The 15,316-nt window shown below is 41.7% G+C and overlaps 1 protein-coding gene across 1 annotated transcript in view; it reads right to left on the reverse strand.

Moving 5' to 3' along the window:
- Nucleotides 300-15,316, reverse strand: part of LOC106503427 — a 29,009-nt gene continuing 13,992 nt past the window's right edge. Inside the window, exons 2-3 of the mRNA XM_018066681.1 lie at nucleotides 2,654-2,880; nucleotides 300-1,154 (exon numbers count right to left, since the gene is read on the reverse strand). Of these exons, the coding sequence (XP_017922170.1) occupies nucleotides 1,052-1,154; nucleotides 2,654-2,880 (330 nt within the window). The 3' untranslated portion in view covers nucleotides 300-1,051. The remainder of the gene's footprint in view (nucleotides 1,155-2,653; nucleotides 2,881-15,316) is intronic.

The following is a 15,316-nucleotide window of genomic DNA, read 5'->3' on the forward strand; positions in this document are numbered from 1 at the left end:
TACAACATACATCTATCTCTCTGCTCCTTTGCCCTGTTTGGGAAGTGCACCAGGCCTAGTTACAATTTTCACTCTAAGAAGCAGCAACCCTGTAAGGGGATCTGAGAGATAGCGGGGCAGTGACAATGATATTTCAAAGTCCAGAATCTATGTGACACACTTTGTTGGGGTGGCAAGATACACCTTAGCTGCCAGCATGCGGAGATTTAAAGCAAGAAAATGAAGAGCACCTGGGACTTCCCTAGTGGTCCAGTGATTAAGACGTCTCACTTGTCTGGGGGCGTGGGTTTGATCCTAGTCAGGAGAACTGAGATCCTGCATGCCTGAATGGCCAAAACAAGGAGCACACATGCCAGCAATGGCATGGCAACCGCGTTATATTAAAATTATCCTAATCTTATTGAGTGGTTCTATGTGAACGTGTTTTTGAATAAGCCAATTAAATTCATGTGAAGAAAACATAGTATTAGATCAATTAATTTATGAACCTTGTACTAATGACTATTTACAACATTTTTATTGCTGCAGATAGGTGCATTTCTCTTATTAAAAGAAAACAAGAGAAAGGATTACATGATCTGTTTCTTAGGAGAGATGTAGAGCAACAGTACTGTGCAAATGTTTAAAGTCTTGGGTTGGCCAAAAGTTCATTTGAGTTTTTCCTTAAGATGTTATCAAAACGCCTGAGGGAACTTTTTGGTCAACCCAGTATGACTGTAAAAATCATCACCCCCCACCTCGTGTGCTTAGAATTTCAATATTGGGATTTCAAAATTAGAAGATAATAATATGGAAATAAAGTAAGCTACATAGAGCTTTGATATTAGATAATTCCATCTTTAGAGGTACTGGGAATAATATTCTGGCTCCCATGAAGAGAGGACTGTCTTGGCTAATAATTCCCACTCAGCACTGGAGAAGGATCCACAGGTAAACCCCTCACAGGTGGGGGAAACAATAGTATGGGATATGTATGGTGTAGCAAAGGGACTAAGGGATTTGCACTGGCTTGTCCTGGCAGAATAACCTCAGTGCTTTGTATCCTCTTGTGTCAATGCAGCTCTTGGCCAACTTTAGCCTGCTTTTCTGTCTCATCTGGATTGTTGCGTAGTCTCAGCTTTGTTTCCACTTTCTGCTTCCATTCTTCCCTGAGCCTGAAAATAGAAACAAAATATACAAATGGAGCATTCCTCTCCATGACTTTTGGTTCAGGGAAGCTCTTTTCCCTTTTATTCTGAAGGTGTTTTAAGTATGCTTGTGTGTGCTTTTGTGTGTTTGGGCTTTAAAAGGTATGCAGAGGGCTTGCAAATTTAAATATATACATATTTGAAATCTCATTTCTATTTGAGCCCTGGTGGCTCGGATGGTAAAGCATCTGCCTACAATGTGGGAGACCCGGGTTCGATCCCTGGGTTGGGAAGATACCCTGGAGAAGGAAATGGCAACCCTCTCCAGTACTTTTGCCTGGAAAATCCCATGGACAGAGGAGTCTGGTAGGCTATAGTCCGTGGGGTCACAAAGAGTCGGACATGACTGAACGACTTCACTTTCTTTCTTTCTTTCTATTTGAATACTATTTTAGTCTTAATTTCTAAAATTTCCTTTGAAAGTGCAATATCTTTAAAGTTTAAGAGGAGGGAAAAGCCCTGCCAATCTAGAATTGTTTACCCAGCAAAGCTATCTTTCAAAAACCAGAGGTGAGATAAAATTGTATTCATATGATTGCAAGGTTCTTACCCTCTACAGGAAATGATGTATCACTTGAAGGTAGACTGTGATAAGTATATAAATCCTAAAGCAACCGCTAGAATAACACACAGAGATATAGCTAAAAAGCCAATAGAGGAGACAAAATGGCTAGCATACACATGCCCCACAGCCCCTGGCTACTCACTAGCTGTGGTCTTGGTGAACAGACAGCAACTGAACTGTTCCCTCTGAGGGAACAGACAAGCTGGCCTGTCCTTTCCTGTGGCCTGTAGGTGACTCCCTGCAGTCATCGAGAGGCTGTATGTGTGAGGGTGGTGAAGGGCCAGTGTTTCCAGAGACAGCAACCCAGGTCTGCTCGCATGAGTCACTGCTCTCCACTTGACTTCTTTGGCTAGAACACGGTTGCATACCAGAGGGCCAAGAGCCTCCCAGAACCACGCAGGACATCCTGTGTCATTATCCAAATGAGCACCGACCATTAGCTGATCACTGTCTCCTTTGTTTCATTGTTCTTCATGGATACATCTGTTGACATGCTCCACAAATTTAGTGTAACCCTCACACACTAGAAATGCTGACAGAGAGGAGAGATTTTTCTGGTTATAAAGATGAGAGCTGTTGTACACTTGTTACTTGGAAGAATTTCTTAAATTACTGCCCATAACCACAAATGGTGGCAGGACTACATGCAAAAATTAAAATAATTGCATCCTCTAGGATTGGCATTTTTCTGGGGAAATAAATTTTGCTTTCAAAAAACACAGAAGCAAAGGTCATTATGATGTGTCCATGTAGGTTCATGAATTGTAACAGAGTACCCTCTGGTGGGGCATGTTGCTGGTGGGAGAGGCTGTGTGATGGAGTTTTGCTGTGAACCTAAAACCACCCTAAAAGTCAGTTTATTTTTAAAAATTAATAATAAAAAAGTAGATAAGGCACGTACTTTCTCAGTGCACTTCTTCCCAGGCGATGTTCTTCTGATTCTCGATAGTAAGTCTGTTTGCCAATTTCCCTTTCCCAGAAGCGTTTGAGCTCGTGACAGGTGTTCCGGCAGAAGACCTCCCGGCGGACGTACTGATTGTTCATCCCCTGAAAAAGAAAATATTGACTGAACCCCCACAGAACATGCTCCCTCGTACTCTGGAAGGTACAGATCCTGCTGTTTAACTCCTGAGGGAGACCCCAATCCGGCACAAAACCTCGTGATAGGGACACACTGGTTTATTGATGAGATCCAGGGATGTGACTGCAGAAGCTCCCCGCTGAAGCATGTCACAAGTGAAGTGAAAGTTGCTCAGTCTGACTCTTTGCGACCCCATAGACTATATGGAATTATCCAGGCCAGAATACTGGAGTGCGTAGCCTTTCCCTTCTCCAGGGGATCTTCCCAACCGAGGGATCAAACCCAGGTCTCCCACATTGCAGGAGGATTCTATACCAGCTGAGCCACAAGGGAAGCCCAAGACTACTGGAGTGGGTAGCCTATCCCTTCTCCAGCATCTGACAAATACCTCTGTCCTTCCTTCCCCCTCACAAATGAATGACTTCTCAGCTTTTTATCAGCAGGAAGTATTTTATGCTATTTATGCTATTGGCATTTTATGCTATTGGTCCCTTTAGTTATCATATCTCCATGAGTCAATATCCCCTTCCTCATATTCTAGGTGAGACATTTGAGAAGTGATTAAATTTGCTCGAGGTCTCATGGCTGTAACAGGCAGAAGGCAGGCTGCACACCTCGGAACATTTTCAGGCTCTTTACTAAAGAGATTTGTCACAGAAAATAGTCCCAACATCTGACACAACAGAGCAAGCAGCTCAGTGTGCACATGCATGTGTGTACACATGTGTGTATATGCACACTTGTGTGTGGAATCATACATATCAGATACTCAATAATGCTCACTTTTTACTTGAAGAGACCACTGCCCAACTCCCAGACCTTGGTGGGTCCAGCAGACAGGTCAAAACAGGGGCTGAGGGGTGAGAGTGGGTGCAGGGAAAGGAGTTAATGGGCCACTGGAAATGTCCAGGGAGGCAGAGGCAAGGGTAATGGAGGCATTCTGAAGAGGTCAACTCCACGTGGTGAACCAAAGTGAGGTGTGTCAGTGGAGCTGCCCAGGCCATGATTGTGCAAAGACAGGCAACCAGAGAAAGAGCATTGTGCAGAGCAACCCTGAGCAATGTTGGACAGAGTTTGAGTTGTTTGGGCACTAACATCCAAGGGAACTCTTGAAGGGGTGTGTGGATACTCGGTCTAGAATCAGCATGAAGTTCTGGATCACAGCTCTCCCAGAGGGATGGGCAAGGACACTAGGGCAGGATGGAAGCGAGACAGGTTTGAAACCAGACATTTACTCCAGACGTATCAACTTGATGCACCTTCTGTCAGCCAATAATTCTCCAGGTCTCAGTCTCCTCTTCTTTAAAATTTCTCTGAAGATTAAATTTGATCATAAATGTAAAAGTGTTTTGCAGTTTATGAGTTCTGATCTCAACATACATAGCCTTTTGTAATTCTAAAACCTCAAATTATACAGGATATAGGAAAATAATTAGCAATAAGTAATCATCACAACCTCCCCCCAACTTTCTTTTTATAGACATGAAATAATTATACTTCTCTTTTCTTTCTGAATCAGTGTCTGTTGACCTTCACTGAACTTGGAGTCACTTGGGGAGCTTTACAAAAAATGGATGCCAGGGATTCCTCCTTAAGGAGTCTAATTTCATCAGCCTTGAAAATTTAATGGGTGTCAGGATTTTTAAAAGTTCCTCCTGTGATTCTAATGTGCAAGCGAAGGTGAGAACTCAGTCTTTGATTCTGTCCTCTTGTGTGTTGGTCATGTCTGTGTCCAGAGCTGGCTCCAGGGAAGCTAAGGTAGGGAAGGCTGGGCCTAGGTAGGTCTCAGCAACAGCTGTCTTTCAGGGTAGACACTATTTTGCAGGTAAGGAAGCTGAGTAGCAATCTGACCTTATCAATGTAATATAGCTGGTTAAGGGGGCAGCTGTCATACTCAGGGCCCAAGCCCCATCCCCTGCCCCCAACTGTCCCCTAAGAAGGAGGAGAGTGACTTTCTTATCTCCTGGAAATGCTCAGTGATCTCACAATTTCCTGGCAAAAGAGCAGAAATCCAACTGACCTTGCAGAAAGCTCCCAGAGCTTTTAGGAAATGAGATTATCCTATATTTTATTTAAATATATTAAAGTGTGTACTAGTGCTCAATAAATATTTGTTGAATTGAATAAATGCCCCCCACCTCCAAGTTATCTTTATCCTGAAGGTCTGTCCAGGAAGTGGCAGTGGTCCCTGTGGCAGTGCTTCAGGCATTGAGGGTCAGTCTGTGGGGCCAGTAAGGGGCACCCTGAGGTCACCTGGCCTAGCCTGAGGGCCTCAAGGTGATTCCTAAGGGCAGGGACATGCAGGATGGGTGGGTAGGAGTACCCATGGTGTGGGATGTAGACTCTGCAGAGGCCTATGGTGAGAGCCCTGCAGAAACAGAGGGACAGGAGCAGATGGGGTGGGTGGCCTGGTAACATTTTCGGGTTGTGGAAATGTTTTATATCTTATTTCTCATCATGGTTACACAGCTGTATACAATGATGAAACTTATCAAACTGTACACCTAAAATAGGTGAATTTTATTATACTTAAGTTATGTCTCAATAAATAGAGAAAAACTGTCTTCTATCTTTGGACTAGAGATTCATCCAAGTTCCCCAGTTCTAACCTCCTTGGAGATTCAGCCTCTTATTAGCCCATTCCCTCACAGATAATACACATTTCCGGGAACATTTGTGTTTTCTGGCTTCTGAAATGAGGACAACTACTCTAGCTTGCAGAAAGGTGACAAGGAAGATATCAATAGAAGGAAAGTCCTTTGAAAATGTGGAAGATTGTCCTCAATGAATAAATGACTATTCATCTGTATCTGCTCAACAATGCCAACAATACTATCCACCAGACTGCATTCCCAGGTGGCACAGTGGTAAAGAATCTCCCTGCCAATGCAGGAGACGTAAGAGACACAGGTTCAATCCCTGGGTCGGGAAGATCCCCTGGAGGAGGAAATAAGGCAACCCATTCCAGTATTCTTGCCTGGAAAATTCCACGAACAGAAGAGCCTGGCAGGCCACAGTTCTTGGGGTCGCAAAGAGTCAGACATGACTGAACGACTGAGCACATAGCGCAAAGCATTCCTGTTGAGAGACTCAATAGTATTCTTTCCAGTCAATCACCACCAACTCAGAAAAGCCATAACTTCAATGACAATTATAAACTTTACCTCACAAAATTAATGCATGCTTAAAGAGAACAGCAGCATGTAACACCTTCATAGAATTCAGTTAAACAAAGTGTGTTGAATTTTTCACCAACCGTGAGGCATCAGTACTGCCCTGGGGGCCAATTGATCTTAGTGAGTCAGCTGAGACAAAGGCACATTTGCCCATTGTAAGTGCTAATTGCTGTGCCAATCATTTAACTTCCCAAGTCTCTGGTTACTCAGAGTATTAAACCCAAATTGAGGGATGTGAGAGTTATCTTCATAAGCATCCTATGACTCTCAGCTAGTTGTGGTTCACTGTGTCCCAGCTGACCAAGGAAATTGCAATACATACATATTGCCGAGCTTGGCAGCAGCAATGGAATGGACCAGCAGCAGGGCTTGCAGAGATGCACAACCCACCAGCTCTGATAGGAGGAGCTGTGGTCCCACTGGGTGGAGTAGACCCTCACTACTTTTCTCTGTCTTCTCAGCGTGCTTTATTGACTATGCCAAAGCCTTTGACTGTGTGGATCACAACAAACTGTGGAAAATTCTTAAAAGAGCTGGGAATACCAGACCACCTGACCTGCCTCCTGAGAAATCTGTATGCAGGTCAAGAAGCAACAGTTAGAACTAGATGTGGAACAACGGACTGATTTCAAATCAGGAAAGGTGTACGTCAAGGCTGTATATTGTCACTGTGCTTATTTAACTTATATGCAGAGTACATCATGAGAAACGCGGGCTGGATGAAGCACAAGCTGGAATCAAGATTGTCGAGAGAAATATCAACCTCAGATATGCAGATGACACCACTCTTATGGCAGAAAGCAAAGAAGAACTAAAGAGCCTCTTGATGAAAGTGAATGAGGATAGTGAAAAAGTTGGCTTCAAACTTAATATTCAGAAAACTAAGATCATGGCATCTGGTCCCATCACTTCATGGCAAATAGATGGGGAAACAGTGGAAACAGTGTCAGACTTTATTTTTTTGGGCCCCAAAATCACTGTAGATGGTGACTGCAACCATGAAATTTAAAGACACTTGCTCCTTGGAAGAAAAGTTATGACCAACCTAGACAGCATATTAAAAAGCAGAGACATTACTTTGCCAACAAAGGTCTGTCTAGTCAAAGCTATGATTTTTCCAGTAGTCATGTATGGATGTGACATTTGGACTATAAAGAAAGCTGAGCACCAAAGAATTAATGCTTTTGAACTGTGATGTTGGAGAAGACTCTTGAGAATCCCTTGGACTGCAAGGAGATCCTACCAGTCCATCCTAAAGGAGATCAGTCCTGGGTGTTCATTGGAAGGACTGATGTTGAAGCTGAAACTCCCATGCTTTGGCCACCTGATGTGAAGAGTTGACTCATTGGAAAAGATCCTGATGCTGGGCAAGATTGAAGGCAGGAGAAGAAGGGGACGACGGAGGATGAGATGGCTGGATGGCATTACTGACTCAATGGACATGAGTTTGAGAAACTCTGGGAGTTGGGCGATGAACAGGGAAGCCTGGTGTGCTCCAGTCCATGGGGTCGCAAAGAGTCGGACACAACTGAGCGACTGAACTGAACTGATAGAAAATCATCACAGATATAAAAAAACTGAGCAGCAGCAGCTGCCAACTAGATCTAAGTGTAATTTATTGGATTTCTATCCAATGATGACAGAATATAGGTTCTTTTCAAGTGTACATGAGGCAAGTCACAAAAAAATTCCTAAAACTAGTAAGTGAGTTTAGCAAAGATGTGGGGTATCAGTTTAATACACACAAATTAGTGTGTACTACCAATGGGCAATTGGAAATTGAAATTAAAGAGATGATACCATTTACAATAATGCCCCCCAATTAAATACTTAGATATAAATCTAACAAAATGTGTACAAAATGTGGTTGCTAAAAACTGCAAAATGCTAATGAATAAAATAAAACTTCAGTAAATGGAGAGACATATCATGTTAATGGATTAGAAGATAGCATAGCAGAGATATTAGTTCTCCAAAAATAAATCTGTAGATTTATTGCAATTCTAGCAAAAATCCAAACTGTATTTTTAAAAATAAAGAAAGGCAAAGTGATTCTAAAACTTACATGGAAAAGCAAAAGGACTAGAGTAAGTAAAGCACTTTTGAAAATGAGGAGTAAAGTTGAAGAAATTATACTACCTAATGTTAAGTCTTACTGTAAAGGTACAGTAATGTAGATGTGTGATTTCAGCAAAAAAAAAAAAAACAACCCAAAAAACACATCAAAGACATGTCTCGACAAATAGTGTTGGAACAACAGGATACCAATATGCCAAAAAAAAAAAAAAGGCCCACACCCTGTATAAAAATTAGCTTATTATAGACCTAATATAAAATGCAAAACTATAAAACTCTTACAGAGAAAATCTAGTTTTGTGTGTGAGTGTGTGTGTGTGTGTGCATGTGTGACTTGCAGCTAGGTAAAGAATTCTTAGACATGACATAAAAAGTACACTCCATGAAAGAAAAAAAATTCAATAAATTGGGCTTCATCAAAATTAGAAAGTTTTGCTCTCCAAAAAAGAATGAAAAGATGAGATACAAATTGAGAAAAAAATATTTGCAAATCGTGTCTATAACAAAGGATTTGTGTCCAGAGTATATGAAGAACTCTCAAAACTCAACAGTATGAAAACAAGCAACCCAAGTAAAAGATGGGAAAACCACTTTAGCAGACACTTCACCAAAGAAAATGAACAGATAACAAGTAAACATTAAAAGATGTTGAACATCCTTAGCCACTAGGAAAATACAAATTAAGTAAAAAGTGCAGAGATACCACTATATCCTTATAAGAATGGCCAAAATAAAAATTTGCATGTTGACAATATCAAGTGCTAGAGAGGAGAGGTATGGAGAAATTGGAACTGTCGATGTATGACTTGTCAGATTAAACATATTCCCACCATATGGCCCAGCAATTCCATTCCTAGGTATTTAGCCTAGAGAAATGCAAACCTCAGCTTCCCAGGTGACTCAGTGGTAAAGAGTCCACCTGCCAATGCAGAAGAAGCAAGTTCGATCCCTGGGTTGGGAAGCTCCCCTGGAGAAGGAAAAGGCAACCCACTCTGATATTCTTGCCTGAGAAATCCCATGGACAGAGGAGCCTGGCTGGCTACAGTCTATGGGGTTGCAAAAAAGTCAGACACGACTTAGCAACTCACTAACCAACAACAACGAATGCAAACTAATGTGCTAGCAAAGTATGTACACCTAACCACAGTTCTATTTTTCATGCCAAAAAGTGAAGACAACCAACAGTCTTTGAATGTGTGAATAACTGTTGAACATCTGTAGGATGAAATACTGTGCAGTAATAAAAAAGAATACTGTTGATATTTTCAATAACTTGGATGAACCTCAAAGACATTCATGTTGAGTGGAAGAAGCCAGTCTCAATAAACTATATACCCTTTATGATTCCAGCTGTGAAGAGATACCCCACGTCCAGTGTATGAGAAAACCAAGTAAGAGGTAGGCACTGAGAGAGGGCATCAGAGGGCAGACAGACTGAAACCACAATCACAAACAACTAGCCAATCTGATCACATGGACCACAGGCTTGTCTAACTCAGTGAAACTAAGCCACGCCGTGTCAGGCTGCTAAAGACGGGAGGGTCATGGTGGAGAGGTCTGACAGAATGTGGTCCACTGGAGAAGGGAATGGCAAAACAATTCAGTATTCTTGCCTTGAGAACCCCATGAACAGTATGAAAAGGCAGAAAGATAGAACACTGAAAGAGGAACTCCCCAGCTCATTAGGTGCCCAATATGCTACTGGAGAGCAGTGGAGAAAGAACTCCAGAAAGAATGAAGGGATGGAGCCAAAGCAAAAACAACACCCAGTTGTGGATAGGACTGGTGATAGATCAAGGTTCGATGCTGTAAAGAGCAATATTGCATAGGAACCTGGAACGTTAGGTCCATGAATCAAGGCAAATTGAAAGTGGTCAAACAGGAGATGACAAGAGTGAACGTCGACATTCTAGGACTCAGCAAACTAAGATGGACTGGAATGGGTGAATTTAACTCAGATGACCATTATATCTACTACTGTGGGCAGGAATCCCTTAGAAGAAATGGAGTAGCCATCATAGTCAACAAAAGAGTCCAAAATGCAGTACTTGGATGCAATCTCAAAAACGACAGAATGATCTCTGTTCGTTTCCAAGGCAAACCATTCAATATCACAGTAATCCAAGTCTGTGCCCCAGCAGTAACGCTGAAGAAGCTGAAATTGAACAGTTCTATGAAGACCTACAAGACCTTCTATAACTAACACCCAAAAAAAGATGTCCTTTTCATTATAGGGGACTGAAATGCAAAAGTAGGTAGTCAAGAAACACCTGGAGTAACAGGTAAATTTGGCCTTGGAGTACAGAATGAAGCAGGGCAAAGGCTAAAGTTCTGCCAAGAGAACACACTGGTCATAGCAAACACCCTCTTCCAACAATGCGAGAGAAGACTCTACACATGGACATCACCAGATGGTTGACAACGAAATCAGATTGACTATATTCTTTGCAGCCAAAGATAGAGAAGCTCTATACAGTCAGCAAAAACAAGACCGGGAGCTGACTGTGGCTCAGATGATGAATTCCTTATTGCCAAATTCAGACTGAAATTGAAGAAAGTAGAGAAAACCACTAGACCAGTCAGGTATGACCTAAATCAAATTCCTTACAGTGGAAGTGAGAAATAGATTTAAGGGACTAAATCTGATAGACAAAGTGCCTGATGAACTATGGACGGAGGTTCATGACATTGTACAGGAGACAGGGATCAAAACCATCCCCAAGAAAAAGAAATGCAAAAAAGCAAAATGGCTATCTGAGGAGGCCTTACAAATAGCTGTGAAAAGAAGGGAAGCAAAAAGCAAAGGGGAAAAGGAAAGATATACCCATTTGAATGCAGAGTTCCAAAGAATAGCAAGGAGAGATAAGAAAGCCTTCCTCAGCAATCAGTGCAAAGAAATAGAGGAAAACAATAGAATGGGAAAGACTAGAGCTCTCTTCAAGAAAATTAGAGATATCAAAGGAATATTTTATGCAAAGCTGGGCTCAATAAAGGACAGAAATGGTATGGACCTAACAGAAGCAGAAGATATTAAGAAGAGGTGGCAAGAATACACAGAAGAACTGTACAAAAAACTCTTCATGACCCAGATAATCACTATGGTGTGATCACTCACCTACAGCCAGACATCCTGGAATGTGAAGTCAAGTGGGCCTTAGGAAGCATCACTACGAACAAAGCTAGTGGAGGTGATGGGATTCCAGTTAAGCTATTTCAAATCCTGAAAGATGATGCTGTGAAAGTGCTACACTCAATATGCCAGCAAATTTGGAAAACTCAGCAGTGGCCACAGGACTGGAAAAGGTCAGTTTTCATTCCAATCCCAAAGAAAGGCAATGCCAAAGAATGCTCAAACTACCACACAATTGCACTCATCTCACACAGTAGTAAAGTAATGCTTAAAATTCTCCAAGCCAGGCTTCAGCAATATGTGAACTGTGAACTTCCAGATGTTCAAGCTGGTTTTAGAAAAGGCAGAGGAACCAGAGATCAAATTGCCAACATCTGCTGGATCATGGAAAAAGCAAGAGAGTTCCAGAAAAACATCTATTTCTGCTTTATTGACTATGCCAAAGCCTTTGACTGTGTGGATCACAATAAACTGTGGAAAATTCTGAAAGAGATGGGAATACCAGACCACCTGACCTGCCTCTTGAGAAATCTGTATGCAGGTCAAGAAGTAACAGTTAGAACTGGACATGGAACAACAGACTGGTTCCAAATAGGAAAAGGAGTACGTCAAGGGTGTATATTGTCACCATGCTTATTTAACTTATATGCAGAGTACATCATGAGAAACTCTGGGCTAGAGGAAGCACAGGCTGAAATCAAGATTGCCAGGAGAAATATCAATAACCTCAGATATGCAAATGACACCACCGTTATGGCAGAAAGTGAAGAAGAACTAAAGAGCCTCTTGATGAAAGTTAAAAAGGAGAGTGAAAAAATTGGCTGAAAGCTCAACATTCATAAAACTAAAATCATGGCATCTATTTATGGGAAATAGATGGGGAAACAGTGGATGACTTTATTTTTCTGGACTCCAAAATCACTGCAAATGATGACTGCAGCCATGAAATTAAAAGACGCTTACTTCTTGGAAGAAAAGTTATGACCAACCTAGACACCATATTAAAAAGCAAAGACATTACTTTGCCAACAAAGGTCTATCTATTCAAGGCTATGGTTTTTCCAGTAGTCATGAATGGATGTGAGAGTTGGACTATAAAGAAAGCTGAGTGCCAAAGAATTGATGCTTTTGAATTGTGGTGTTGGATAAGACTCTTGAAAGTCACTTGGATTGCCACGAGATCCAACCAGTCCATTCTAAAGAAGATCAGTCCTGGGTGTTCATTGGAAGGACTGATGTTGAAGCTGAAACTCCCATACTTTGGCCACCTGATGCGAAGATCTGACTCATTGGAAAAGACCCGCATGCTGGGCAAGATTGAAGGCAGGAGGAAAAGGGGACGACAGAGGATGAGATGGTTGGATGGCATCTCCGACTCAATGGACATGGGTTTGGGTGGACTCCGGGAGTTGGTGATGGACAGGGAGGCCTGGCATGCTGCAGTTCATGAGGTTGCAAAGAGTTAGACATGACTGAGCAAATGAACTGATACGACATTCTCGAAAAAACAAGCCTATAATAATTGCTTGGGGTTAGAGATAGGGGGAGAGCATAACTTCAAAGCCAGAGCATGAAGAAATTAGGGGTGGGGGTGATGGAATTGTTCTGTATCCCAACTGTGGTGGTAGTTCCACAGAGCTGAATATGTGATAAATTCTTAGAACTGAGCACACACAGAAGAGTCATTTTCTCTATGTTAAGATACAAATCAAAATTTAAAAATAGAACAACTGTTTTTGATTTTTCACTGATTTGATTCAGTCATTGAAAAGTCTAAAGATTATTTTTGATCCCTGAAATACCACAGAACCTTCTCAGTTCCTGCATGGCCCAGCTGCACTGGTATCACCTAGTAGTTGTTATGAAGGCAGAGTTTATCAAGACCAAAATCTGAATCAAAATCTGCATTTTAAACTGATCCCTAGATGATTCACACACATAGGAAAGTTTAAGAAGCTCAGCTTCAGAATTACAAAGACCAGAATTTAGTACATCTTCTTAAGCATCAGTCTTCTGAGGAGCCTGCTGTAGCTGAGCATCTCTATTTGAAAGGATGTTGATTCCTTGGAGGTTTAGCACCTCCCCCTCTATATGCACTGGTTTTTTTTTTTTTTTTTTTTTTAACAGGCAATCATCTTATCAGAGCCTTGTTAAATGAACACTGTAATGGATTTCTTGTTCTCTCACAGAGCTGTTTTGAATGCATTACTTAAGTATATAAACTAGATATGGAAAAGTCCTGTTGAGATTTCTAAGCAATGGAATTCCACCATTCCCAAACAGGTGTAAGGTGAGAATTCAGAGGGAAAGATGAACCCCAGTGGCTGAAAAAGACAGGGTTACAAGAACGCTTTCCATTCACTCCCCCCTGAGAAGGGTAAGATGAACTTCCATCCCATGTACACTCAAGTTCAACATCCTTTACCTTTGTGATGAATCTGCTGCTGTCTTGATACGGTGTCAAGGAAAGTGAGTATTGCAGCTAGGGTTTGCAACAGCCCCGGTCTGGTCCTGAAACCCTAGGGCATCAACCCTTTATATGTGGAGGGGAGGTGTTTCAGAAACGACTCAGCCTTTCAAGGTTACAGGCACCAAATTAGTAGCAGAATCACAGAGATATCATTCCAGGCACACAATGACCTCCTTCCTGGTGAAAAATAGCCCCTATCGCCTGTTCCCCCTACCCACCCCAGGGCAGGTAAGCTTCTGCTCTGGCAGGCCCTGCAGGGACCATGACTTGGCTAGAACCAGAGTTACTGTGCAAAATATGCTCTGGATTACCCATGAGCTTGAACCTGCTGTGCATCAGGCCGCCCTCTGCCCTTCAGAGAGTAAACGAGCCCAGGATGGTGTGACAAGCCACGCTTTGGGGTCACTTTACAGGATGACTTAGAGTTGTGTGTTTTCCTTTGGAGCCGCTAATCCACTCAGGGAGCTTGGTGATGACATTTCACAGTTTGCTTAGTTCTCCCCCAGCGGGAGCAGGAACTGGACACCAGTGACCATCTTCCAGCAAAGGCATTAAACTGAGAAGGGCTTCTCAGTTGAAAGGGGCCTTCAAGCAATTTCAAGGAGCTTGTTGTGTTCTTGGGTTAAACATCTGAAATGGTCCCTATCTGAGAACAGTCAGGTCACCATCAGACCCTGCTGGGCTACTAGTAAGGGTGCTTATAACTTAGTTATATGAGTGTCAGTGTCAAAGCTCAAGATAAAATCCGAGGGCAGTGAAGCAAGTAGAATTGCTGATGTTCAATCTGTAGAGGTATTTTAATAAATCTTTTCTCTCCTATTGTGAATGCCTGTTGGAATAGCAGAACCAGATCATGCAGTGGAGGTTTTCTCATCAGGGAAAGAAGGAGCTAAGCATCACCTGTTCAAAATGATAGCAATAGCAATGCTGGTATCGCTGGACTGTATGTAAAGGTAAAGATACCCATTTTGCTTTTACTGTTTTTCTGCTGATACATGTTATATGCAAACAGAGAGGACAGGATAAAAAAGCTATTAAAATATTTATTCTGTAAGTTTTTAACTCCGTTTTCCTCTTTAAAAGAAATCCACAACAAAATGATATTTAATAGGTGAAAGATTATCTTGAAAGTTTTTTTTTTAACTGACATGCTATATACATATATTCCTCAGACCTTAGACAAATCATTAGCAAGTCCTTTAAGAAAAAAAAAAAAAGTATCAAACTGAGCTTCTGAAGAGTTGCTGCTCATAAGTGATCTGAAAACCTACTTAAGGCCCTAGCATGGAATTTCACAGTCTCTATAATTCATTTACTCCAAAGTACAAGCATTTCTGATTTTTGTAGTTTGACTGAATTTTGAATTGACAACACAGAGTCAAAAGATTGACACTCATGTGACCCATGACATTGCTGAACCACTGAATTCACCAACCCTAGAGGCTTCCAACTTAGGAAACCATAATAAGTGAGAACATGAATTTCCTTCATGGTCCTAAGTCAGTTGAGATGTTCTTTCATCTTTCTCTCTAGGATGTAATCTATTCTTTCTCCTTTCCTGTTCTTTCTGAATTTTCCCTCTCCTCATCTTTCTGGTAAGGTTTCCATATACACCGGCTCAGACGTGCACA

The sequence above is a fragment of the Capra hircus genome, chromosome 22 (assembly GCF_001704415.2).
Source record: "Capra hircus breed San Clemente chromosome 22, ASM170441v1, whole genome shotgun sequence".
In the NCBI taxonomy this organism is placed as follows: Eukaryota; Metazoa; Chordata; class Mammalia; order Artiodactyla; family Bovidae; genus Capra; species Capra hircus.